This window comes from Balaenoptera borealis (genome assembly GCF_965194805.1).
Source record: "Balaenoptera borealis genome assembly, chromosome: 12".
NCBI lineage: Eukaryota > Metazoa > Chordata > Mammalia > Artiodactyla > Balaenopteridae > Balaenoptera > Balaenoptera borealis.
This window is the reverse complement of record NC_138869.1, coordinates 52,333,349-52,360,947: the sequence shown is the minus strand read 5'-3', so window position 1 is coordinate 52,360,947 and position 27,599 is coordinate 52,333,349. Positions and strand designations below refer to the sequence as shown.

The following is a 27,599-nucleotide window of genomic DNA, read 5'->3' as shown; positions in this document are numbered from 1 at the left end:
TTCTTAAGCAAATGAGTGTAAATTATGGTCTTGATTTGCATTTCCCTCATTATTAAAGAGGTTGAACATCTCTTCATATGTTTGTTTAAATTTCCTCTTCTTGCAATGCCCATTCATGTCTTTTGTCATTTTCTTATTGTCTTTTTATTATTGATCTGTGGCTTCTTTACATATTCTTGATCCTTTTTCTCCCCAGTAATACAAGTTTTTCAATATATTCTCCCAGTTGTGTTTAACTCTATGATTTTCATTTTTGAGTAGTCAAATTTATAATCAAAAAAAATTTTTTTAATTAATTAATTTATTTATTTATTGGCTGTGTTGGGTCTTCGTTGCTGTGCGCGGGCTTTCTCTAGTTGCGGTGAGCAGGGGCTACTCCTCGTTGTGGTGCGCAGGCTTCTCATTGCAGTGGCTTCTCTTGCTGCGGAGCATGGGCTCTAGGAGCACGGGCTTCAGTAGTTGTGGCTTGCGGGCTCTAGAGCTCAGGCTCAGTAGTTGTGGTGCACGGGCTTAGTTGCTCCGCGGCATGTGGGATCTTCCCGGGCCAGGGCTCGAACCCGTGTCCCTTGCATTGGCAGGCATATTCTTAACCACTGTGCCACCAGGGAAGCCCTATAATTTAAAATTTTATGGTTAGCATAGAATAACATAGCTTTTGTGTCCTGATCAAGAAATCCTTTTTTGGTTCACCCTGCTCCCTCTTATGCTCACATTCTGCCCTGCCATGCCCTGCTCTCAGGAAACTCCAGTCGTCTCCCCCAGCAAGGTGGCCCGGCTTGCAGAGGAGGGCGGCATACCGCTCCACTTTGCCCAGCTCTCGGAGCACACCACCGCCCAGACCAAGGGGTCTACGCGCACCGCGGGCTCTGACCTGTACAGTGCCTATGATTGCACAGTACCACCTATGGAGAAAGCCCTTGTGAAAACCGACATTCAGATACTTCTTCCTTCTGGGTGCTATGGGAGAGTAGCTCCATGTTCTAGCTTGGCTGCAAAACACTTCATAGATGTAGAAGCTGGTGTCATAGATGAAGATTATAGAGGAAATGTTGGTGTTGTACTATTTAATTGTGGCAAAGAAAAGTTTGAAGTAAAAAAGTGTGATAAAATTGCACAGCTCATTTGTGAACAGATTTTTTTTACCCAGAAATAGAGGAAGTTAAAGTTTTAGATGACACTGTAAGGGGTTCAGGAGGTTTTGGTTCTACAGGTAAGAATTTAAAATGTATGCCAAGAACAGAAAATGAGAAAATGTTCCTTCAAAAGAAAGACTTTGCTTAAAGTGAAAAAAAAAAAGAAAGAAAAGAAAAAGGAAATCATTTTTCACATAAAGTCAAAAATATATTCCATATATTTTCTAATAAAAGTTTTGTTCTTTAAATTTAGGTCCTTAATAGGGCTGAAATTTTTGTTTATGGTGTGAGACAGGAACCAATGTTAATTTTTTCCATTTACTGACCTGTCATGCAGGTCTGTCTCTCATATATCAAGATTTGTTTGGGACTTCCCTGGTGGTCCAGTGGGTAAGACTCCACGCTCCCAGTGCAGGGGGCCCGGGTTTGAGCCCTGGTTGGGGAACTAGATCCCTCATGCGTACCGCAACTAAGAGTCCGCATGCCACAACTAAGAAACCTGCATGCCGCAACTAAAGATCCTGCATACCACAACGAAGATCCCGTGTGCTGCAACTAAGACCGGTGCAGGCAAAATAAATAAAATAAAATAAATATTTTTAAAAATTGTTTGCCTAAATCTATTTCTGGGCTATTTAGCTATTCCTGCATTGAGACCACCTTGTCTTTAATGAATATAACTTTATAATAGATTCTGATGTTTGGCAGGACAAATCATTCCTCCTTATTATTCTTCAGAATTCTCTTAGGTATTCATGCCCTTTGTTCTTCCATAATAATTTTAGAGTTATCTTGACAAATTCACAAAAAAATACCTTTTGGATTTTGACTGGATTTGTACTGAATCTACAGATCAACATGGGGAAAAATTAACAACTTTTATTCATGACCATTAGATATCTCTCCATTAATTTTTCTTTTTAACATATTTCTGTAAGTTTTATAATTATTTTACACACAGGTCTTGCACTTTTTTTTTTTTTTTTTTTTGCCCTGCTGCGTGGCTTGTGGGATCTTAGTTTCCTGACCAAGGATTGAACCCCAGACCACAGCCCTGAAAGTGCCGAATCCTAACCACTGGACCTCCAGGGAATACCCTTGCACATATTTTTAAAACATTTTTTATTGTGGTAAAATATACCTAACATAAAATTGATCATTTGAAACATTAAAAAAATTTTAGCATAAAGCTAAATGTAAGATTGACATACAAAATTGTAAGATAGTCAAAGTGTACATTGTGGTTCTTTGACGTACGTATATATTACAAAAGGACTCCCTTCATCTAGTTAATTCACACATCCATCACCTCACATATTTATCTTTTTGTGTGTGTGTGTGAGAAATTTATGTTCTACTGTCTTAGCAAATTTCAATTATACAATATAGTGTTATCAACTATAGTCACCATGTTTTTACATTATATCCTCAGGCCTTATTCCTCTTATAGTTGAAAGTAATTCCTCTTTTACCAACCTCTTCCTATTTCCCCACCCGCAGCCCTTGGAAACCACTTTCACTTTCTGTTTCCACTAGTTTTGACTTAAAAAAAAAAATTCCACATATAAGTGATACCATACAGTATTTGTCCTTTTCTGTCTGTTCACAAGCATAATGCTCCACCCACGTTGTCACAAATGGCAGGATTTCCATTTTTTCTTGTGGTTAAATAGTATTTCATTGTATGTATAAATATATACCACATTTTCTCTATTCATTCATCCGTTGATGGACACTTAATGTTGTTTCCATATCTTGCTATTATTGTTTCCTTTATTTCTGTTTTAACTTTATAATCTCTTTATTTATTTAGGTTTATATTATTTTGTTCTTTTTTCACTTCCTATGATGGGCATTTAGTTTGTTAATTTTCAGTCTTTCTGATTTTCTATTATAAAGCAGGTAAAACTATAAATTTCCCACAGAGTACCACTTTTTATACCACCCATAGGTTTGATATGGGTGGTATAAGTTTTTATAGTTTTTATAGTTTTCACTTATAAGCATTTATATTATCACTCATTTATAAATATTTTAAAATTTTCATTATGATCTCTTCTTTGACTTCTGAGATAGTCACAAGTTTTATTAACTTAAAAATATATATTTATAAAACTTAATAAACTTTAGAAAAAGTATATGTATATTCCATGTTCATGGATTGGAAGACTCAATATTGTTGGTAAGATGTCAATGCTTCCCAAACTGACCTATAGATTCAATATAATCTCAATCAAAAACACAGCAAGCTGTTTTGCAAATAACAAACTTATTCTAAAGTTCAAATGGAAATGCAGAAGACCTGGATATCCAACATAGTAGTGAAGAAAAACAAAGTTGGAGGCTTCACACTACCTGATTTTAAGACTTCCTATAAAGTCTTCCATAATCAAAATAGCATGGTATTGGCAAAAGGATAGACACATAGAACCAAGGAACAAAATAGAAAGTTCAGAAATAGACCCACATAAATATAATCAACTGGTCATAGAAGCAAAGGCAATTCAATGGAGAAAGGATAGTCTTTTCAACAATGGTACTGGAATAACTGGATGACCATATGCAAAAATTTAATGTAAAAAAAAATGTAAACCCAGATCTTACACCCTTTACAAAAATTAACTCAAAATGGATCATAGACCTAAGTGTAAAACACAAAACTATATAAAACTTCTAGAAGACAATATAGGAGAAAATCTAAGTGACCTTGGGTTTGGCAATGAATTTTTAGATATGACACCAAAAGCAAAATCTGTGAAAGAAAAAAATTGATAAATTGGACTTTTTTTTTTAAGATTTATTTATTATTTATTTTATTTATTTTTGGCTGTGTCAGGTCTTAGTTGTGGCACGTGGGCTCTTTGTTGTGGTGCACAGTCTTCTCTCTAGCCGTGGTGTGCAGGTTTTCTCTCTCTAGTTGTGGCGCACAGGCGCCAGGGTGCGTTGGCTCTGTAGTTTGCGGCACGCAGGCTCAGTAGTTGTGGCACGCAGGCTTAGTTGCCCCGCGGCATGTGGGATCTTCATTCCCCTGACCAGGGATCAAACCCGTGTCCCCTGCATTGTAAGGCGGATTCTTTACCACTGGACCACCAGGGAAGTCCCAAATTGGACTTTCTGCTCTGCAAAAGATGCTGTTAAGAGAATAAAAAGGCAAGCCAGAGACTGGAAAAAATATTTGCAAAACATAGCTGATAAAAGACTTGTATCCAAAATATACAAATAACTCAAAACTCAACAGTAAGAAGGTAAACATCCCAATTTAAAAAACAGGCAAAAGATCTGAAGAGATAACTCACCAAAGAAGATATACAGATAGCAAATAAGCATATGAAAAGATGCTCAACATTATTTGTCATTAGGGAATTGCAACTTAAAAGAATGAAAAACTAAATAAAAGAACTCATCTACTATTATGGCTAAAATCAAATAAATTGGTAAGGATGCAGAACAACAAGAATTCTCATTCATTGCTGGTGGGAGTGCAAAATGGTATAGCCACTTTGGAAGACAGTTTCCAGTTTCTTACAAAGCTAAACATAGTTTTACCATATGACTCAACGTTCGTGTTCCTAGGTATTTACCCAACTGATTTGAAAACTGTATCCACACAGAAACCTGCATGCAAATGTTTATAGCAGCTTTATTCACAACTGCCAAACACTGGAAGCAACCAAGATGTCCTTCAATAATTGATGAATGGATAAACAAACTGTATTATGTGGATACATTGAAAAATATTATTCAGTGATTTTTAAAAAACAAGCTATTAGGCCATGAAAAGATATGAATGGCCTTAAGTGCATACTGCTGAGTGAAAGAAGCCAGTCTGAAAAGGCTATATAGTGTATGATTCCAGGTACATGACACTCCAGAAAAAGCAAGATATACTGTAAAAAGATCAGTGGTTGCCAGGGGTTTGAGAAGAGAGAGGAGGGTTTAATAGGTGGAGCACAGATTTTTTAGGGCAGTGAGACTTCTGTCTGAAACTCTAATGGTGGATACATGACTCCACGCATTTGTCAAAACCCACAGGACTTTACAGCCCATACAGTGAACCTTACCATATACAAATTAAAGAAAAAAAATCATTTAGGAGATAGAGGGATCCCAGGATGGAATGCAGACTGTGATAAATGAATGTAACTGTATTACACATGTATGAAAAACATGGAATTTTAAATTATTAAGCTGTTAGTGACTTCTAATTTAATCACATTGTAGTCAGAAGACAGGTCTATATGATGCCTATTCTTTGAAATTTGTCATGAGAACTTCCCTGGCGGTACAGTGGTTCAGACTCCCTGCTTCCAATGCACGGGGTGTGGGTTCGATCCCTGGTCGAGGTACTAAGATCCCACATGCCGTGCAGTGCGGCCAAAAAGAAAAAAAGAAAATTTCTGTCGAGGCTTGCTTTATTGCCTAGTGCATGATGAAGTTTTGCAAATGCTCTGAGTAGGCTTGAGAAAAATGTGTATTCTCTAGTTGTTAGATGCAGAATTTTAGAAATGGTCATTAGTTTAATCTTGTTAACTGTGTTATTAAAATAATCTATCTTTGCTAAGTTTTTACATTTTGACCCCTTGAAAAGGTGCATTGAAATTTCTCATTATGATATTAGAGCTATCAACTTCTCCTATGAGTTATACTCATTATTGTTTTATATATTTGAAGACATTTATTAGGTTCATATATATTTAATTTTTGGTGTACTGAACCTTTTGTCTTTAGATAATGAATCTCTCTATTAATGATACTATATGGGTTTTTGTTTTTGTTTTGTTTTGGTAATAGTATAGCTAAATCAGATTTCTTTTGATTACTGTTCGCCTAATATAACTTTTTCCATCCTTTAACTCTCAGCCTTTTCATGTCCCTATGCTTTAAGTGTGCCTTCTTACAGAGTGACCAAGTTGTCATCAAAATCAAGACACTTGTGAGAGGGAAAGGGGGCGCTATGAATAATTACACAAGCATAAAAGACATAAACTGGGTATGTTCTGGGAAATACTGGCCACCCTGTTTATTTATTTTTAAATATTTACTTATTTATTTGGCTGCGCCAGGTCTTAGTTGTGGCATGCGGGCTCTTTTAGTTGCAGCATGTAGGCTCTAGTTCCCTGACCAGGGATGGAACCTGGGCCCGCTGCATTGGGAGTGCGGAGTCTTAACCACTGTACCACCAGGGAAGTCCCGGCCACCCTATTTAAAAACAGCATATTAATTTGATTTTTAAAAAGCTCAATCCAACTATCTCTTTTAACTAGCGATAATCAATATACTTTGATTCATTTTTCCAGTCACAATTACTGAAATCCACTTTTTCTACGTTTCTTTTTTTCCTTTTTTCACTTTTTCGATTGAGGTTTGGTTTTGTTTTTCCCTTTAGCCTATCTTTTCCCACTACTGTTTTCTAGCTATATTATTGTAGTGGTTATCCTTAAAATTTTATCATGCAAATGTAACTTTGAGGGACTTCCCTGGTGGTCCAGTGGTTAAGACTTCGTGCTTCCACTGCAGGGAGCATGGGTTCAATCCTTGGTCAGGGAACTAAGATCCCGCAAGCCAGGCAGCACGGTGTGGCCAAAAAAAAAAAAAACTGAAAAAAGTAACTTTGAAATCTTGGTGTCTTTCTCCTACACCTTGAACAATAGAAAGATTTTAAGATACTTCAGCTCTCATCATCTCCATCCTAAAATATATTATTGCTGCCCACCATTTTATCTTTTTTTTTTTTAACTCCACAATTGAACAGAGCTTTTACTATTTAATGCAATCAGTATTTGGATTTGCTTACATGTTTACCATTTTGATTGCACATCACTGCCTATCAGTTTGTCGTCTTGACATAATTTTCCTCCTCCTTATTCTCTTTTTTTTGCCCAATGGTTCCAGACCCATTCATTGATGAGTTCCTCTTTTATCCAGTTTCTGAACTCTTTTTTTTCACTACACTGTATATTCCTGCTCCAAAACTATTTTTTTCTTTTTTTTTTTGGCCATGCTGTGAGGCTTGTGGGATCTTAGTACCCCAACCAGGGACTGAACCCAGGCCCCTGGCAGTGAAAGCTCAGAGTCCTAACCACTAGACTGCCAGGGAATTCCCACCAAAACCATTCTTAATTGTTTGAATTTTGTATTATTTTAGGATTTTGCATTTTCATATACATTTTATTTTATTTGGAGCATCCCTCTCCTTATCTTTTAGAAGTTCCATTAAATCAGATCTGTTGCTTCCTCAATTTTTGACTATAGCGCTCTTCATTTTACTCTACTTGACAGATAATTTTGCTGAGTAAGCAATTCTAGGTTGGCTGTTATTTCCTATCAACATGTTGAAGATACTCTTCACTCTCTTCTGGTTTCCTTGTTGCTTAGCAACTTTTGGTTATTTCTTAAAAAAAAGAAAAGAAAAAGAAAATTCAAAAGTCTTAGAGTTAAACAATGAGTCTTCAACATTATAAAGCTATTTATAACAGTAATTAAAGTAGTGGTAACATTTTACCCTTATGAAAATGTCACAGACTTCAGATCACAACTTGGATCCTCAATGATTCAAGTGTTTTATCTTACACAATATGGGTTTGGTCAGTTTTAAGATAAAATTCCTCCAGATATGTTGTCCACAACTTTCGTTTCTTTTTTTTTTTTTTTTTAATTTATTTATTTATTATTTATGGCTGTGTTGGGTCTTTGTTTCTGTGTGAGGGCTTTCTCTAGTTGTGGCAAGCGGGGGCCACTCTTCATCGTGGTGCGCGGGCCTCTCACTATCGCAGCCTCTCTTGTTGCGGAGCACAAGCTCCAGACACACAGGCTCAGTAATTGTGGTTCATGGGCCCAGTTGCTCCGCGGCATGTGGGATCTTCCCAGACCAGGGCTCAAACCCGTGTCCCCTGCATTAGCAGGCAGATTCTCAACCACTGCGCCACCAGGGAAGCCCCAACTTCCGTTTCTTAACAGAAGTCTGTAGACATGGCTCATTTGTCCATGATCTATCTTCTCTCTAGATGTTTTTGAAAATCTTTTCTTTGTCACTGGTGTTCTGCAGCTTTGTTACAGTGGGTTTCTCTTTTATTTATCCTGCTTGGGATACACTGTTTCCTGATTCTAAGGATTCATGTTTTTCAAATTTTAGAAAATGGATTGCTTTTATCTCTTTAAATATCACTTCTCTCTTTCTCCCACTGGGCCTGCAACTAGATGAACGGTTAAATCTTCTATCTTCTAATTCATCTTTGTGTAGAATCTATTTAACCTTCCCTTTAGTGTGTTTATTTCAACAACTTGTTATTCAATAGTTTTTATTTTTAGAAGTTGTGTCTTCCCTCCAAAGGTGTCTGCTTTTTGCCTCTGGTTGTAAGTCCATTTCTGTAATTATAACTTCCATCTTACTCTCAGAATGACTTAACTTCTAGTGGGTTAGGTAATATTTGTTTTGAGCCCTTGGCTTGATCTTAATCTGTGAGAGCCTTTCAAGCTTAGTTTGGAGAAATTTTCCTTCATAGAAGACCTGCATCTGCTTTTGCTGGTAGCCAAGGGGTACCCCAACCCAGGACCTCTTCAGCCCCGCTTAGTTTCCCCATTTTGCTGCTGTTCCAAGGTAATATCCTTACAGTCAGTGTTGCTACCTCACTCCTCCCCTCCGCCTGCCTTTCCAGCTTGGCTCTCTACTGCTGTCACCCTACCATTTTGGTGCCCCATGGCACCAGCCCTGTGTCCTCACCTCTGTGGCCAAGGCTTGCAGCCACCCACCTTGGCCTCAGTTCATGGCCACTTCAGAGCCAGATGTGTGTGTGTGTGTGTGTGTGTGTGTGTGTGTGTGTGTGTGTGTGTGTTTTGTTTTTTTAATTAATTTATTTTTGGCTGCATTGGGTCTTCGTTGCTGCGCGCTGGCTTTCTCTAGTTGCGGGGAGCAGGAGCTACTCTTCCTTGCAGTTCGCGGGCTTCTCATTGCAGTGGCTTCTCCTGTTGCAGAGCATGGGCTCTAGGCACACGGGCTTCAGTAGTTATGGCTCGTGGCTCTAGAACGCAGGCTCAGTAGTTGTGGCGCACGGGCTTAGCTGTTCCGCGGCATGTGGGATCTTCCCAGACCAGGGCTCGAACCCGTGTCCCCTGAATTGGCAGGCGGATTCTTAACCACTGTGCCACCAGGGAAGTCCCTGTTTTGTTTTTTTTAAGGAATGGTCCCTGGAGACCTCTCCTACCTTTTGCAAGACTGGTGGTGCCTCAGTGTGTGTGTAAACAAAGTTTCCATTGTGGGGAAGTTGCAGGAGAGCTCCTCAGAACTTAGTCATCCATGATAACAGAAGCAGAGCATTTTCTAAAACATTAAAAAATCTTAAGTGCTCTATACACATCAGGGATGGGTGGGCCAATGGGGGACAAATTAAGAAATTTCAGAAGCAAAGGAGGGAAGTACAGAGAACATCAAGGTTGGAATCCAAACTGTTTCAAGCCAGTTTCTGGCCAGTGCCTCCCACACTGGTCTCTGATATCTGAAAAGTGGTGTCAGTGAAGACTGAGCTGCATCCTCTCTTTGAACAGATGGCAAAGGAAAACAACTTCAAGGTAGAGTTCAAATTCCAGCATCATCTCAGGAGCTTCCACCGACATGAGGCAGCAGAAAGCCCCCGTTCCTGTTCTCTGGACATGCTGTTACGCAGATTGAGGGCCATAGAAGCCAAGCAAGATGATAAGTTTGCCACCATCATGGATGCAGTAGGGGAGTTTGGCACGTTCCAGCGGAGGCTGGTGGCCCTCACCTTCATTCCCAACATCCTGTCTGCCTTTTTCTTGTTTGCTGACATCTTCGTGTTCACACCACAGAAGCCCTATTGCAACACCAGCTGGATACTGGCAGTGGGCCCCAACCTGTCAGAGTCTGAACGGCTGAATCTGACCTTGCCCCGAGCACCCAATGGCAGTTTCCTGACTTGCCTCATGTACTTGCCTGTGGACTGGGATCTGGATTCCATCATCCATTTTGGCCTCAACCGCACAGACTCATGTCAAGACGGGTGGATCTATCCTGAGGTCAAGAAGCGATCACTGATCAATGAGGTATGCCTTGTCCTGAGTCGTCTGTAGCTAACCCAGGACCCCAGAGATTTGCCCTCACCCTCACTGAACAGGTGGGGAAACTGAGGCTCAGGGAGGGGAAGCAATTGGCCCAAGGTCAACCCGCAGAGGCAGGGCCAGGGCAGAAACAGGATTCCTGCTGCCCAGCCCTGGTCTTACAGGTCTTAGCCAGGAAGCTAGAGTAGATTGGGGAATAGGGGCAGATATCAGGTGGCAGGGTTTGCCACCTGCCGAGAGAATTGCTTCTGTAGTTGTGGCTCTGCCCTCTGAAATCACAGAAATTAGGGAACTGGGGAAAGAAGCATCTTTGATCTGGTACCTCTTATGGAGTTTCTCAGCCTAAGCTGCTACCTGGGCCCTTCACAGCACAGACCTGCCCAGTTTGATTCTCTAGGGTGAGGCCTAGCATCTGTATTTGGGAAAGGGTCTTGGGTGATTCTGGCCTTTGCTCGGTTACCTCTTCACCCAACCCCCTTCTCGGCCTGTGTCTCTGGTCCCTCTCTCCAGGCCTGACTCCTAGAGTCTGCCAGATGCAGGATGGGATGCAGAGGTAACAGAGCTGAGGCATGCTGCACACACAGTTACCTGCCCCTGTCCCAGGCCCCTTCTGCCTAAAGGCCCACCCTGGGTGGAGGCTCAGTCTCGACCTAGAAGGCCCTGGGTGGAGGCCTGTGGCCAATCCCTGCATGTAACCCCCAGTTTGACTTGGTGTGTGGCAAGGAACCGAACCCAGAAATCGTGCGGAACATGTACTTGGCGGGACTCTTGACAGGGTCTTTCCTCTTCGGGTTCATAACTGACAAGTAAGTCTTCCGGAGTTCCCTCTGGGCCCCGGGACACCCCTGCCTCCTCCTTGTGGCCATTCAGAGCCGAAGAGTCTCAATTTAGGGGAGGCAAGGGTAGGGGCCCTCCGGAGGCGGGTGTCGGCTCGGGGCCTGGTTCTGGTGCTGGGAGCGGGCTGGGGCCAGCCACATAGGTCCATGCACTTGGCACAGTCTCCCCTCCCTTCCGTGCGCAGGCTGGGCCGCCACCCAAGCATCCTGCTGTCGCTGCTGGGGCTGATCATCTTCGGCTTCGGGACAGCCTTTGTCAACAGCTTTCACCAATATCTGTTCTTCCGCTTCGGCGTATCCCAAGCTGCGGTGGGCTACGCCATCAGCAGCGCGTCTTTAAGTGAGGCGGGGGGCGGGGCGGGGGCGCGCGTGTACCTACTGGGAGCCCGCAGGACAGGGGGAGTTGTGGCCCAATCAGGCAGGCTGTGGAGGCCTAGAGATGCCAGAGAATCTGTGCCCACACTGCCCTTGCACCATCATCCCCCTGGTACCCCACACATCCCCCCTTCATACCCCTTGCTTCCCCCACCTGGGCCAGGTAGCTGCTAAGCCCTCTATATGTATGTATTGCCTCCTTTCATCCTGGCAACTGTCTATTCGGTAGGCACTAATCTATCATTCCTTTAGCTGAGGAGGATACTTGAGCCTCAGGAAGTTAACCAACTTGCTCAGGGTCACACGGCAGTTAAGTGAAGGAGCTGGGATTCCACCCCAGGCCTGTGTGATGCAAAATTCCCAAGTGCCCGTACATTTATTCAGCCTCACAGCTGCCGTGGCCTGGTATGGAACCTGCTGGGGAACTCTGCTCCCACTTCTCATTGGGAAATTTTCAGAGCCCAGCCAGAGGGAACTGGGTCCTCCACAAAGGCCGAGGTCTAGGTTGCCAAAGCACTGATGCGCTAAGAGCCAAGACAAGGACAGTGATGTCTTGCCTTGCCTGTGTCAGGCCACATGTGAGGTACTGTACCCAGGGCCAGGGCTTCTCAGTGACAGGCGTGTGGTCAGGGGGGGAGGTGTTCAGAGGGAACAGCCAAGTTGAGGACAGACTGGAGGCTATGTCTGTGGTTTGGAGCTCAGGCAAGTGTGCCCTGGGGGCTCAGAGGCACTCTGCCTGGCTTTGAAGTGCTGTCTCTGGACCCGGATCCTGAGCAGGCAGAAGAAACCCAGTCCCTGAGCAGGGCTGGGGCATCTCAGAAGGCTGGGGGCAGGGGCAGCCCTGGGTGCCCTGAGCTGATTATGATTTTGTCCTCTTGGCCTCTGCACAGTCACTGAGTGGCTAGTGGGCATGCACCGGGCCCACGCCATCATCCTGGGACACTGCTTTTTCGCTATGGGGGTCATATTCCTGACGGGACTTGCCTACAGCCTTCCCCACTGGCGGCTGCTGTTTCTGGTGGGTGGGGCACCTGTGTTCCCCCTCATCTCTTATATCTGGTGAGCAAACGAATACAGGGCATGCACAGGGATGGGTCTGATGGGCTGGAGATTGAGGGGTGTGGAGGGTCCTTGAAGGGCTGGAGTGGGTGGGATTTTCCCTGGGAGAAAGTGTATGGGATGAGATGAGAAAGAGCCAAGGGCAGAGCCTCTGGAATCCCAGCATTAACCCCATCAGAGGAGATCCTCAAAGAGATGTCAGAGAGGTGGTCAGAAAACCAGAAGGAAAGGTGTTGAAAGGCAGGAGTTCAAGGACAAGGGAATGGTCAGGGTTGAAGGCAAGAAAGGTGAGGCTGGAGAAGGGTCTGTTGGCCTTAGTGACCTTGACGTGGCTTCCGTGGAGCAGCAGGAGGTTGAGGAGTGAGGAGGAACTGAAAAAATATATCCATCCAGGAGGTGACACTTTCCCAGTGTTGGGCTGAGGCAGGCAGGGGGAAAGTGAGGACGTCTGTGGGCAGCCAAGGCAGAGTCAGGGAAGGGTCTCTGAGGTTTTTAATTGTAGGGGGGGGGTCACAGACCTGAAAGACTGAAGCTATGAAGGGACAACTGCTGGAGCAAAACTTGCAGGAGTAATGAGGAGGGACTGGGCACAAGAGCAAGATGGCACTGCTTACTATGGGCAGGTGGCAAAAGGAGAGGAACGGAAGAGAAGGCAGATAGGGAGGTGAGAGGGAGCAAGCTGAAATCACCTTGTTAAGGGTTAGGCAGTTCTGGGTGAAGAGATGATCATATTGAATCTTGACATGATCACGTGTTATCTTTACAAGATGGGCGTGAGTCTCATGTCCCAGAGGCTGGAGGGAGGGGTGAGGGAAGAAGCTTCGGGGAGTCAAAATAACTTGTCCAAGGTCACACAGCTGAAAAGTGGGAGACCTGGGATTTGACTCAGCCTGTCCGGCTCCAAAGCCCCTGCATTTTAACCACTGCACCGTACACGATATGATTGTAAGAATTGGGGTTACCAGTTAAATGTGAGGGCACATAGGTGGCTTGGAGACCTTCCAAATTGTGCAGAAGCTGGAGACCAGCTTTAGCAGTCGTTGAGATACCCCTAACGAGTGTGAGGACCTGGACCCAGCTGATGCCAGGTAGCATGGCATGTAGCTGGGAAAGAGGGTTTCATGATTTGATCTTTTTTTTTGGTGGGGGGGAGGTGTAGTTGTTTTACAATTGTTGTGTTAGTTTCTACTGTACAGCAAAGTGAAGTAGGGTTCCCTGTGCTATACAGCAGGTTCTTATTAGTTATCTATTTTATACATATTAGTGTATATATGTCAGTCCCTCATGACTTGATCTTAAAACATTTTTTAAAATGTTATTAATGCAATTGATGCATATGGTTAAAAATTAAGTAGTATCAAAAGGTTTGTGATGAAAAACAAGTCAACAATTTCAGCTCCCCTCAGCCCTCAGATGCTTTCCCAGAAGCCATCACACTGATCTCCCTTAGGGCTTTCTTCCGGCCGATGTCTACATAGTTCTACATTCTATGAGTAGACAGCTTATTGAATGGGACACAATTTTTCTTCAACCACTACCTGCAGACATGTCCTGTCAGCTCTCCCTTGCCTGACACTTGACAATATCTTGGGCAGGTTGTATCTCTTTCCCATCATTCTTGGTTGTAAGAAAAAGTCTCATTTTGATCATTAAGCTTCACTGGCAGTCATTAAAAAATCCAGTCATGTCCCCATTTAAAACTTGGTCTTATATCCAGTTCATACCTTCTCCCTGGTGGCTAGGTAGCTCAGCCTAGTCTGTTCTGACCTTTGCTTTCCTCCTCTGTCTCCCTGCTCTGATATTCCAGGTTCCCAGCACCAGAGAAAAACGACAAAAGATGTGTTATCAATGGTCAGTGTCCTCCGTAGGGCAGATGTTCAAATGCCCCAGGAGCCCATCTGCAGGTCTTCAGAGTGTTGGCATTTCCAAATGCTCTAGGCACTGTCTTTGTGACCTCCTCCAGCTCCTGTCCCTAGCAGTTCACCCCATAGCCTCTTTCTGCAGAGGTCTTCTAGCCCTAGCACACGGGGTGCCTTCAGGACATCAGGGTCCACTTGGCTAAAAACTCATTGGCCCCCACCCCCCCAGGCTGCCACTGTGGGCTGCTGCCACCAACCTCCTGCCTGACTATACCCAGAGGGAGAAGGGACCCCAGTCTCTGGGTTTGTGTAAGTCCTCCAAATTCAGGAGATACACAAGGACTCTACCAGAAACTCTTCTGTCTAGAGTACAGGTACCAGGGCAAGCCCACAAGTTTCTGAATCAGCAAGCTCCAGCCAGAGGATGGAAGGACCGACTCCCTTTCTCTAAGGCAGTGCCCTTCACCAGGCTTGAGCTGATGAGCAACATGGGGAGGGGAAGAGATTCAAGACCCTCTCACTTCCACGAACAGGAAATTTCCAGCCTTTCTAGGTGGCTAAGGGAGGTGGCTGCTGGGCTGTTTTGTATTATTATTATTATTTTTTTTTTTTTTTCACACACACACACTGTATTTTATTTTTACAAGAGATAAATAGACTGTATTATTATTATTTTTTTAATAAGTCCTGTCCTGAATGTGGTAACACCTCTCTTTAGAAGGTGAGGTTATCAGCCATTCTTACTAGCTTTGGGACTTAGCTGAAATTCCAGGCAAAAAAGTTCTACGTTACATTCGATTATACCGCTCTTCCTTTTCTCTGATTTCATTTTTTTTGTGATAGCATTTGGATTTTTTAAAAAATTTATTTTATTTTTTTATTTTTTGGCTGTGTTGGGTCTTCGTTGCTGCGCGCGGGCTTCAGTAGTTGTGGCATGTGGGCTCAGTAGTTGTGGCCTGCGGGCTCCACAGCGCAGGCTCAGTAGTTGTGGCGCACAGGCTTAGCTGCTCCGCAGCATGTGGGATCTTCCTGGACCAGGGCTCAAACCCATGTGCCCTGCATTGGCAGGCAGATTCTTAACCACTGAGCCATCAGGGAAGCCCTGGAATTTGTTTTATGAAAATAAAACTGCGAAACAGTCTCAAATGGTTTTGTTTTTTTTTTTGCCCACGCCGCGCATGGCATGTGGGCTCTTAATTTCCCAACCAGGGATCAAACCTGTGGCCCCTGCATTGGAAGTGCAGAGTCTTAACCACTGGACCGCCAGGTAAGTCCTCAAGTGGTTTTGAGGATACAAGTTAGACTTTTCTTTTTTCTCTCCTGTCCCCTACATTATCTGTGTCCTCTGGGGTCCATTTTTTTCGACTTATTTTGGGCCCTTTTTGATTGGGGAGGTTTTCTTTAATATTTGGTGACCTTGCATCATCCCTTCATATTTAAGAGCAAGTCACTAAGAAGCTAACGGGGGGAACTGAGCAGGAGCTCATTGACTGGTCATCCTTTAGGGCAATAGATTGCAAATTGATTGGAGCATCAGAATCACCTGGGGACTTGCTAAAACATTGAGGATAGGGCCCTGCTCCCAGAGTTTCTGGCTCAGTAGGACTGGGATGGGGCCTGAAGACCTGCATTTCCAGCAAGTTCCCAGATGATGCTGATGTGGTTGATCCACTGATCACACTTTGAGGACCACTACTACTGGATGATCAAATGTCAGGTACCTTTTCCCTGAGGGATCCCAAAGCCAGTGAGTTGCCTGGCTCAGGCTGCTCTGCTCCCCAGTGGGGCTGGAGGCTGGTACTCTTGTTATCATCATGGACTTCTGCTCAGTTCCCCTATTTACCCTCAGCCTTGTCCCTGCTATTGACGCCTCTCTTCTTCCTCAGCCTTGATGCCAAACACTCGGCCTCTGTGCACCAGTGCCAAATTGAATTTCAGAGACAGAGTTTTGTTTGTTTGTTTGTTTTTGTTTTTTGGCTGTGTTTGGGTCTTCACTGCTGCACGTAGGCTTTCTCTAGTTGCGACGAGCAGGGGCTACTCTTTGTGGCTGTGCGCGGGCTTCTCATTGAGGTGGCTTCTCTTGTTGTGGAGCACAGGCTCTACGCGCGCAGGCTTCAGTAGTTGTGGCACGTGGGCTCAGTAGTTTGTGGCTTGAGGGCTCTAGAGCGCAGGCTCAGTAGTTGTGGCGCACAGGCTTAGTTGCTCCGCAGCATGTGGGATCTTCCTGGACCAGGGCTCGAACCCGTGTGCCCTGCATTGGCAGGCGGATTCTTAACCACTGTGCCACCAGGGAAGTCCCTTGGTGACTTTCTTGAGGACAGTTTTGCAGCCTTAGAGTGGAGAAGGATAACAGGGTGACTGGTTGCTGGCCCCTGGGTCGGGGGGAATAGGAGCAGGGGCAGGTAGAGGGGATGACGTTGTCTCTAGAGCCCTGGGTGTGTGTGTACAGTGACAGGCCACAGAGTCCAGGCTGGGGCGGGAGGAGGGACAGTTGCAAGAAAACAGCAGGGGCTGATGGCATAGTTTTGTCAAGAGTGCCTTATCAGGTTCATACTAGCTCTGACTCTGTGACCTTGGGCAAGCCCTTACTCCCTGAGGCTGAGAATAAAATGGGAATAATCATACTAGGTCCGGGCTTGGGGGGGAATTAACAAACTGATAAGATAAGGGCACTTAAGAAGTGCTTTAAATGTTAATCTGTGTGGATTCTTCAACCTGGTAGCATTGGGAAGAACCAAGGGCCTAGGGTTATTTTGAGGTCAAAGGCAATGGGAGGTGTGGCTGGGAGGAGATGGGCCAGAGTGGAGACCTCCATTCACCTAGGCAGGGGCTGGGCCCTGGGGTCAAACCTGGGGTCCTGCCCCCATACTCTCCAGGCTATTAGGAGATGGAGAGGAAACAGGAGAATTCCCCAACTACAAGAATGAGGCTCTAATAGAGGGTGTGGACGGGGAGGACAGTATGCCTGGCAGGTGGGGACAACCTCCAAGATAGAAAACAGCTCTTAGAGGTGGCTCCGAGGAAAGGAAGCTGTACTGCAGAGGCAGTCAGTGGGCAGGGTGTCACTGAGCAGCAGTGGGTACTGTGTATGGCTTGGGCAGGGGACGGGCTGACTGCCGGGTGGGGGGGGGGGCGGTGGGCATGGGAGGCCAAGGTTGATGGTCGCCTTCAGGGCCTCCAACATCTGAGTCACCTCATGCTGGAGCAGGATGGCCACCGCTGAGGCTGGGATGGTGCCAACGTGGGTCTGCGGGGCATCTTGGAGTGATGGGTAAGAGAGGGGCGGGCCATGCAGGATTCTCCCAGAGTCCCCACGGTGGCTGATGATGAAAGGGAAGCTGAAAGAGGCCAAGCAGGTGCTGTGCTATGCAGCTGGTGTGAACAAGAAGACCATTCCTTTAAATCTGCTGGATAAGGTAAGAAGCTTCAGGCCTAGAATGGGACCAGGGCAGGGGGCTATGCAAGGGCCTCTTCCCTCCTCATCCTTTCAGGTGGGACCTTGGCCCAAAGGGTGTCCCCAGCCCACTGCTTGAGGAGTATGGTGACAGCAAAATCAAGCCCTGCCAGGGGAAAGACAGAGGCCAGGCTGGCCCTGTGGGGGGCAGGCGGGCCTTGTGAGTTCTGTTGGGGGAAGGAGCAAGCTGGGGTCTCGGCCCTGCCTCTGGCTGGTCCTGCTTGGCCTGTAGCTGCAGCTGCCTGGAAAGAAGGTGACTACGGCCTCTATCCTGGACTTCTATAGCAACAGGCACCTCCGCAAGGTGACCTTGGTGCTGTGCAGCGTGTGGTGAGTACCCAGCAGGGACTGCGAACGGCCTTGCAGGCCAGGGGTACAAGGAGACAGTGGGCGTGGCAGGCTGCAGGGGGAGCGTGGCCTGAGGACCCTGGTGCGGCCTGCAGAACCCAGATCTCTGCGCTCATTTCTCTCCTCCATTGCCGCCCTGCTGCGCTCTCCTCTGCCTCTGTCTTTATTCCTGGCCCCGGCTTCCTGTGTCTTTTTCTCTAAGTGTCTCTCTTCTGGCAACGAATTCCAGGTTTGCTATCGGTTGCAACTATTATATGCTGAGCCTCAGGATGAGGGAACTGGGAGTGAACACCCACTTCGCACAAGTGATTCCTGGCATGATGGAGGTGCCCCCCACTTCACCCCCCACCCCCGATGGCAGCCCCAGCCTTCCGGCTTCCTCAAACCCCTCCCTCCTGCCTCCTGCCCCTATCCAGCCAACAGAACACCTTGGCAGTTAGCCTCATGCATCCACAGCCCACCTGCCCTACAGAGGCCCCGGCCCGTCCTGAGCAGGGGCCGTTCACTAGAGCACTGCCCTCTTGGAGGGGAGGCGGGTATCCCGAACAGGGCGCCTGCAGCTCCCAGAGGCCTGGGAAGGGAGGACGTGCTGTCCAGAGGAATCGTCCTTGTGCAGGAGAGCGGGCAGCCTTCTTCTGCCTGATTCCAACTCCTGTCAATAATTAAATGTGAACAGATGCAGCCAAAGTAGTTCTTCAACTGCTTCCCCTGCCCTGTCTCATCTGTAGTCTCACCAGGAAAAAAATCACTTGCCCGCTGAAGATTGAGCGTAACGTTGGGCCAAACTCTCAGGAGCAATTCTTGCACGGAGGCCACTCCTTCCCAGGGCGGGCACAGTGCCCTGTGCCCTGTCAACTCAGAACTAGGGAAGGAAATGGGAGGGTGGGCTGGCAATATTTTCAGAATTTCAAAGAACCCTAAGACGATGCATATGCTCCAGGTCACAAGGCGAGAAGAGTGTGGCAGGGCTGAGGATGTGAACATTAAGATGTCAGTGTTGGGAATATCCTGCCGGCCCAGTGGTTAGGACTCCGAGCTTCCACTGCAGGGGGCCCCGGGTTCAATCCCTGGTCAGGGAGCTAATCCTAATCCCACAAGCCGCATGGCATGGCCAAAAAAAAAAGATGTCAGTGTTCATTCACCTGATCAGAATTGCTGACCACGAGCGCCCCCTCAGCTGCTGGGGCTGGGATGGCGGAGCCTACATCCGGGGTCCACCTCAAGGGGCTCCCTCACTTTCCCTGGGGTCTGGGATTTTGTGTGTCTTGACCTGGACTCTTCCTCTCCCAGATGTTGGCAGTGTTGACAGGCTAAAACAAGATGGGGGAAACAAAGCCATTGTTCAACTTCTATTGTTTGGTGGTTTTTTAAAAAAGTGGGTCTATAATGAGTCAAGCAGAAATGTCTGAAACTCTCAAATGTGTGAGAGAAACTAGGAGGAAAATCCCCAATATATAAAATTAGATCTCCGATTTCATCCCAGAGCCAAGTAAGGTCAGACCCAAAGTGGGGAGTGGGGAGGCCTAGGGCAGGGTCCAGCAGAGGCTGATAGGGAAGGAGCTGAAACTCCTGGCTCCAGGTCAGTGAGCAGGGGGTCCAGCTCCCGGCTTCCCCAGGCCTGAGGAAGGGCGTTTCCCAGGATCTTTTCTTCCTCCTCCAATGTACGTGTCTGGAGTTGGGCATCCCGGAATGTCTAGCTGTTCAGGCCCCAGGGACCAGGCTTGCAGAGGATGAAGGGGAAGTGGGGAGAGCCCTGAGCAGGGAGCCCGGCACACAAGGCGCAGGCCTGGGGCTGAGTGGACGCTCCAGGAGGTGCTGGCCGTGGGGCGGGTGAAGCTGTGTCTGGGTGAACACGTGGAAGACAGGGAGGCAGAGGTGCAACAGCTGAGTCCACACAGTAGATGGTGGCCTGAGAGGCCACAGAGGTCCCACTCCACTGACCAACTCTCCCACTGCAGATGTACTCATTCCCGGCCTGGCTGGGCCTCTAGCAGACTGACCCTCCTCTGAGTCTACTGGCCAGCTGACCAGGTGGTCTGGGTGGACCTTCAGATGCCTTCTAAGAGGGATTGAGGGAGGGCCGGTGGGCAGGCCCCCCACCCTGCCCCGAGGGAAGGATGGCCACAGACTCAGGTGGCCACATTGTCTGACCACAGAGTTGAAATCCCCCTTGGTCTTGATAATCGTGCTTGGAGAGTTCAGCCTGGCCGCCACGGTCACCGTGTTCTACATCTACACTTCTGAGCTCCTCCCCACTGTCCTCAGGTAGGGGACCTGGTGGGTGATGGCCATGGGGGCATGGGGAGTGTGGGGCAGTAGCAAGATGAATAACAGCAGCTGAGATTGGGCAATCACCTGAGAGGCACCCTGCTAAGCAATTTACATGGGTTACTCCATTTAACCCTCACCAAAAAAAATCCCCCTAACGCCATCATTAACCCTATTTCAGACAGGAGATCAGAGAGATAAGGGCACTGGCTCAAGGTCAAACATAGCAGGTGACAGAAGTGGGATTCAGACCGAGGCGGTCTGACTCCAGTCCCTGACTTGCACTGACAGCCTGAAATGTGACTGGGCCGCTCTGAGGTTCAGGCCCTTCTCCACGGGAGCCCTTGGTGATGGCTGCAGCATCCTCCTCCCCACCCACCCCCGCACACCCACGCTATGGTGTGTGGTCTTACTTTTCCCACTCCTGAACCCATGAAGAAACTACTACCTCCCTTGCAACAGTAAAGAACTAAATTCTCCAAGGTTGCACAGTGAGTTGGGACAGGGTGGAGATGAGGGTGTGGGGTTTTCCCTAAAACCTTTTTCCACCCTACCCAGTCTCTGGGCCCAAGAAGCCCCCAAATGAACTTTCACCTCCCCTTCCAGGGCAACAGGTCTGGGGCTACTGACTCTGGTCTGGGCGGCTGGAGGTATCTCATCCTTGATAGTCGTCAACCAGAACATTGCCATCTTACCCGTCTTTCTCTGCTGCATCTCAGCCTTCGTGGCTTTGTTCTTCTGCTTCAAGCTGCCAGAAACGCAAGATCAGCCCATCCCTGACAGCCTGGAGCACCTTCCCCCAGAGAGAAGGTAGGTGTGTGAGGCTTCTGGGCTCTGGTCAGAACAGGGCCTCGTTCTCAAGCACTGTCCATCCCTGCCCCTTTGCCAGAAGGGCCTATGATACAAAGGCTACTCTATGTCCACAGCAGACTCCCTAGCTCTACTGGATGCTGCCACTTGCCTCTGCCAGCTCCCATCCTGCCTGGCTCTCCTGACCCAGCCTTGGCCATGTCTTCTTCTCTCCTCATCCCCTGGTGCCTGTCTGGACTGGGGTGATGCCCTTGGAAATACTCAGGCCTCCCTCCCCTCCCAGGGCACAGGGGACTGGCTTGGAACCAGCTTTCTGAGTACCTCTCCATTCCTTTCTGAACTCCCAGTTCCTCACAAAGCACCCAGTCTTGACTTACGACTCTGGCCTCTTGGCCCCAGTAGCCCAGGACCCCATGTGGGAAATGGGCTCCACCCAACTGCTTCATGGGCACTTCTGGTCTCTGGTCTCCTAAGTGCCCCTGGAGAAGGCTTGTGATGATTGGTAGAACCATCCCTTCTGGGATTTGGGCCAGCAAAGCCCAGAACTCTCTTCCTGGACCTGAGCAACAGGGAGGGGCAGAGGCTGCTTGATGTCCGACAGGGCCCTCTGCTAATAGCACAGGGGCCTTTGGCCTTCCTCAGTCCTCCTCCCCGCCATCCTCCTGCTCCTTGCCTCCTTTTGCAAACTCTCATTGACACCACCTGTGCTAGGCATTGTACCAGGGCTGGACTGTCAGAGGTAAGAGGTCCCCAGGCTTAAGCAAGCCATAGTTTATAGGGAGACAGATATGCAAACAGTTATCACCAATGGACTCTGACAGAGGGACGTACAGGACGTATAGGGACCCCAGGAGGGAGGAACTTCAGTTTGGGGAGTTGGGGCAGGTTTCCCAGAGAAGGTGATATTTGAGTAGGGCTTTGAAGGATGAATAGGCGTTTGCCCCATTGTAGAGAGGGGGAGTGCCATGCAGCAGAGTGACAGCCTAGTAGGTAAGGACACAGGCTCTGGAGCCAAAGGGTCTGGATTTCTATCTCTGCTAACACTTCCTAGCATGTGCACAGGGAAGTTACCTAATACTCCTGAGACTCAGTTTCTACATTTGCAAAATGGGATGATAACATAGTAATAATAATAGCTAACCTGTATGGAGCATTTACCATGTGTCAGGTCCTGTTCTAGATACATGCCTTTTCACATTTCATCCTAACAACCACCACATACAATAGTGACAGGTAGGTCCTGTCACTATCCCTCATTTTACAGGTGAGGAAACTGAGGCACAGAGAGGTAAAGACATGGAGCTGAGCCTTCCTGTCTCATAGGGATTTGGGAAGGTTGCACCCATATAAAGTGGTTGGAGGAATTTCCTAGTGGTCCAGTGGTTAGGACTCCGCATTCTCAATGCAGACGGCCTGGGATTCGATCCCTGGTCAGGGAACTAAAATCCCACAAGCCACATGGTGCGGCCAAAAATAACTAACTAATTAATTAATTAATTTAAAAAATAATAAAGTGGTTGGCACAGTGGCTCGAGGCAAGTGCTCAGTAAATGCTAGTGATGAAGATGGTGGACAGCGTCCCAAAGATGCAGAAGAGTGAAGGGTCTGACTAGGGCTGGGAGATGGAACAGGTCTGCTCCTGGAGGTGAGGGTCCCTCACGGGCTCGCGGCGAAGCTTGGCTGGGGACCTGCCAAGGCATGGGAAAGACCCACCTCTCAGGAATGCAGAGCCAGGCCTGGCCGGTGCTGCTTTTCTCAGCTCCCAAAAAGATGCAGCTCATGAGTTTTTCTCCAATGGTTTCTTCAGGACCATGAGCGAGGACATGTCGAGCGAGGACATGTTATGTGACGATGTGACAGAGGAAGTGGCCAGGAACACCATTTTCAACGCCACGATGACAAATATGGACCAAGACAGTCTCTCCAACCTGTCTTTGCAATCTGGAGAAGAGGAAATAGACAAACAGGAGGACTGAGGGCCAGGCCCCCAGATGATCTCGGGCTGGGGTTGAGTGGCAGGATCTGGGGCTGTGGATCTCAGACCATGAATTCCGGTCCCAGTGCAGCTTGGGGGGGGCCAGGGTCAGTCCTGCCCCGAGGCCAGCCCTGGAGATCCAAAAATGGCCCGTTCTCGGGGAGCTAGGGTGTGATTCATTCCAATAAAGGTACCATGTTGGACTTGAGACGACTAGGTCAGAATTGGCTGTGTCTGGAGGACCCAGAGGCCCAGGCCAGGAGGAGAGTGGTTCAGACAGGCTTCTCGGAGTCCTTAATGTCCTAGCTGACCTCTGAGGACAACGAGGGGCTGTCTGATTGGGGGGTGTGGGTGGGCCGTGTCTGTGAGGGCCGGGAGTGGGCAAGGGCGCCACTCGCCTCCACGCTGCCCACATCTTTTAGCCCAGGCGTCCGCTAGTGTGGGTGGTCTTCCCACTCAGGTGCAGGCTGAGGACAGATTCCACAGCCCCGCTGTGTGTGTGTTCACCTGCCGAGGCAGGGGTGGAATGTAAAGGAATAATGAGAAATTCTCCCTTTTGTGCCATGGCACAAGGGCTTTCTCACTCCCTCTGCTGCTCCCAGATAAGCACGGCCTTGGGGATTACCTATCTCAGTCTCATCCTCAGGGAGTGGGGAGCGGGGTGTCTCCCCTGATGATTCCATCCTGGCTGACCCCTGACCTCCACCACCCTGAGGATAAGCCCTCAAGCCCCAGCTCACAGTCCTGACTGCCCTGAGGGTGAGTCTGCACTCCCAGCCAGCACGGGGGCTCCCCGAGGCAGGGCCCAGGACTCCTCATCCACTGGTCAGACCTGGAAACCTTTGGGTCAGGCCCTGGGCTCCACCTCCTCTCTCCCTGAGAGGAGAGTTCCTGAGGGTAGGGGCGGGCTCTTCTCTCCCTGCTCAGTTTATTTGGAAGATCATTATTAGCTTGCAGGGAGGTGCTAACCACTGGAGCTTCTGCGGGAAGGAGAGAAAAGAATGTCCGCCTTCACGGAGCCCGGGGTCTCCCGGGCAGAACTGGAGAGAAGGGCAGCAGGACACAGCTTCTGGTACCCTGGCCCAAGCTCACTGCTTTGGGCATGTGCTCCCAAGCTTCAGGACAGCAAGAAGCTGGTGCCAGGCCTTCCTCTTAAAATATCATTTTCTTTTTTTTTAAATTGAAGTATAGTTGATTTACAATGTTATGCTAATTTCTGCTGTACAGCAAAGTGACTCAGTTACACACATATACACATTCTTTTTTTTTTTCTTTTCTATTTTTTTTGGCCACGCGTGGCATGCAGGATCTTAGTTCCCCCAATCAGGGATCAAACCTGGGCCCCCTGCAGGGAAGCACAGCGTCTTAACCACTGGACCACCAGGGAAGTCCTTACATTCTTTTTTTTTTATGTTCTTTTCCATTATGGTTTATCCCAGGAGATTGGATACAGTTCCCTGTGCTATACAGTAGGACTTTGTTTATCCATTCTAAATGTATTAAAATATCATTTTCTGATTTCTCTGTTCGTTACCCAGTTTCCCAGGATTGCCTTCTAAGAGGGGTTTGAAGGACCCAGAAAAAGAGGTCTCGAAAAGTTTCTGCTCACAGGACGACAGGATACTTTAAAGGCCTCCCTTGCTCTTTCTGTGGGAGGCCTGTCTATGAGCTCTGATGGCCACCATATTAGCTATGCTTAAACTCCTCATCTCACATTACTTTGCTGGAAGCATTCAGCCAGTACTGCAGGGAACAGGAGGAGATGGGTCAGGACAGAAAACTGATGGGGCAGAATGGCCACAAGATGTGACTGTCGGTAAGACCTAGTACACCCCTACTTGACTTAGATATTCCTTAGGTGGCCAGGATTTGTCAGTCAGTTCCAGATAGGACCTAGTTTGCTTATCTGATCAATGGCTAATATTACCTAGAGTTTGGCATTGTATACTTTAACAGACCATAGGCTAGCCACTAGCCAGATATGGCTGTCGAGGGCTTGAAATGTGGGTAGTCGGAGTTGAGATGTGTTGTGAGTGTAAAAAGCACACTGGATTTCAAAGACTTAGTACAAAAACCAAACCAAACCCCAAAAATATGTCACCAGTATTTTTTATATTATGTGTAAAAATGATAACATTTTGGATATATTGAGTTAATATTAAAATTAATTGCACCTATTTTTTTAAACTTTTTTTAACGTGACTGGCAGAAAACTTAAAACGACACACGTGACTTGCATTTCCATAAATCTATTGGCCCCTTGGACTCCCTGTTTTGTGAAGTACTTGGTCAAGCTTCTTGGCCATTTTTTTTTTTTTTGACCACGCCGCACAGCATGTGGGATCCTAGTTCCCCGACCAGGGATCGAACATGTGCCCCCTGCGCCCCCTGCATTGGAAGTGCAGAGTCTTAACCACTGGACTGCCAGGGAAGTCCCTCTTGGCCATTTTTGCTTTTTTCTTTCTTTCTTTTTTATATTTATTTATTTATTTAGGTTGCGCTGGGACTTAGTTTCGGCATGCAGGATCTTTGTTGTGGCATGTGGGATCTTTTTTTTTCTTTTTAAAATTTATTTACTTATTATATATTTATTTTTGGCTGCTTTGGGTCTTCGTTGCTGCGCACAGTCTTTCTCTAGTTGCGGCGAGCGGGGGCTACTCTTCGTTGTGGTACGTGGGCTTCTCGTTGCGGAGCACGGGCTCTAGGCACTCGGGCTTCAGTAGTTTTGGCTCGTGGGCTCTAGAGCACAGGCTCAATAGTTGTGGCGCACAGGCTTAGTTGCTCCGCGGCATGTGGGATCTTCCCAAACCCGTGTCCCCTGCATTGACAGGTGGATTCTTAACCACTGCCCCACCAGGGAAGTCCCGGGATCTTTTTTTCTTTGTTTTTAGTCATGGCATGTGGGCTTCTTAGTTGCGGCATGCATGCGGGCCCCCTGCATTCGGAGCACAGAGTCTTACCCACTGGACCACCAGAGAAGTCCTTCTTGGCCATCTTTGTCTGGGATTGTCTGCTCTTGTTCTTACAGACTTGCAGGGGTACTTTATAGGTTCTTGACGAGTCTGTTGTCAGTTATGTGGTTGCAAAGAGCTTCTACCTCTTTGATTTGCCATTTCACTATCTAAAAATTTTTTTACAGTTTCATATTTTTAAAAATATGAATGCCTAATTTTTCCACGATTCCTTGTTGGAAAGAAGGTCTTTTCCCCACTGTTCTCAGTGCCATCATAAATCAAGTGATTGTGTATGTGGATTTGATCCTGCATTCTCTTTTTTGTTTCATTGGCCTGTTTGTCTTCTTGTGACAATGATCTTGGGTACTGTGGTGCATTGAAGTCTTGATGTCCAAAGGAGCAAGTTCTCCCACATTGTTTTTCTTTAAGAGGGTCTTGGGGGACCTCCCTGGCGGTCCAGTGGTTAAGGCTCTGGGCTTCCAATGCAGGGAGCGTGGGTTCGATCCCTGGTCGGAAAACTAAGATCCCACGTGCCACACAGCACAGACAAAAAAAAAAACGGTCTTGGCTTCTCTTGGCCCTTTGCGTTTCCATATAAATCTTAGAGTCTGTTCATTAAGTTCCACAACAAAAATGAAAAACACCTGTTGGGGTTCTGACTGGGATTATGGTGAATCCATAGAACAATTTACAATGTTGAGTCTTCCCATCCAAGAACATGCTAGATCTTCTCTCCACTTATTTAGGTCTTCCTTCAAGTCCTTTGGTGAAGTCTTAGTTTATAGTGTTATGGTTTTCTCCATAGGGGGTCTTGTATTCTTTCTTTATTCCTGGGTACCTGATATTTTTTAAGCTATTTTAAAAGCTATCGTTTGGTTTTGTTTTTTAATTTCATTTTCCATTAGCTGCTGGTATATAAAAATGCAGTTGACCTTTGTATATTGATTTTATATCCACAGCCTTGTTAAATAGATTATCTCTTCATTTCCAATGTTTATATCTTATATTTTTTTTTCTTGCCTTACTGGACTAGTTAGTTCCTCCAGTACATTATGGTAAAGAAGTGGTATGAACTGGCATCCTTGTCTAACTCCTCATTTTAGAGAAAGCAAACATTTCAACATTAAGTGTGATGTTTGTTGTAAATTTGTTGTACATAGCCTTAATCAGATTAAGGAAGTGCCTTACTATTTCTGTTTTTCTAAGAGGTTTTTTTTTTTTTCTCCTTTGGATCTTAGTTGTGCTTAGTTGTGCATGGGCTTCAGTAGTTGCGGCATGTGGGCTCAGTAGTTCTGGCTCGCAGGCTCTAGAGCGCAGGCTCAGTAGTTGTGGCACACGGGCTTAGTTGCTTCATGGCATGTGGGATCTTCCCAGACCGGGGCTTGAACCCATGTCCCCTGCATTGGCAGGTGGATTCTTAACCACTGCGTCACCAGGGAAGCCCCTTCTGTGACAT

The 27,599-nt window shown here is 46.9% G+C and overlaps 1 protein-coding gene and 1 pseudogene across 2 annotated transcripts; both read left to right on the top strand.

Annotated features, from left to right (window-relative positions):
- Nucleotides 1-703: 703 nt before the first annotated feature.
- On the top strand, nucleotides 704-3,617 carry LOC309608504 (deoxyuridine 5'-triphosphate nucleotidohydrolase pseudogene; annotated as a pseudogene). Its single transcript has one exon. The product of its transcript is annotated as a deoxyuridine 5'-triphosphate nucleotidohydrolase pseudogene (transcript).
- A 2,145-nt stretch (nucleotides 3,618-5,762) lies between these two features.
- SLC22A14 (solute carrier family 22 member 14) lies at nucleotides 5,763-26,610 on the top strand. The gene is made up of 11 exons (XM_082345830.1): nucleotides 5,763-7,748; nucleotides 8,063-10,190; nucleotides 10,908-11,011; nucleotides 11,227-11,381; nucleotides 12,307-12,475; nucleotides 17,630-17,750; nucleotides 18,021-18,118; nucleotides 18,366-18,571; nucleotides 20,134-20,401; nucleotides 21,011-21,214; nucleotides 23,022-26,610. Exons 2-11 carry the CDS (start codon nucleotides 9,675-9,677, stop codon nucleotides 23,188-23,190), a joined length of 2,010 nt encoding a protein of 669 aa, XP_082201956.1. The 5' UTR covers nucleotides 5,763-7,748; nucleotides 8,063-9,674; the 3' UTR covers nucleotides 23,191-26,610.
- Nucleotides 26,611-27,599: the final 989 nt, after the last annotated feature.

Bases quoted from the DNA above. Each gene is read 5' to 3' on its own strand.
- SLC22A14 (XM_082345830.1), top strand. From the start codon at position 9,675: ATGGCAAAGGAAAACAACTTCAAGGTAGAGTTCAAATTCCAGCATCAT. The intron at 17,751-18,020 runs GTAAGAAGCTTC...CTTGGCCTGTAG, and splicing joins CTTTAAATCTGCTGGATAAG to CTGCAGCTGCCTGGAAAGAA. The intron at 18,572-20,133 runs GTTAGCCTCATG...CTCTAGCAGACT, and splicing joins GCCAACAGAACACCTTGGCA to GACCCTCCTCTGAGTCTACT.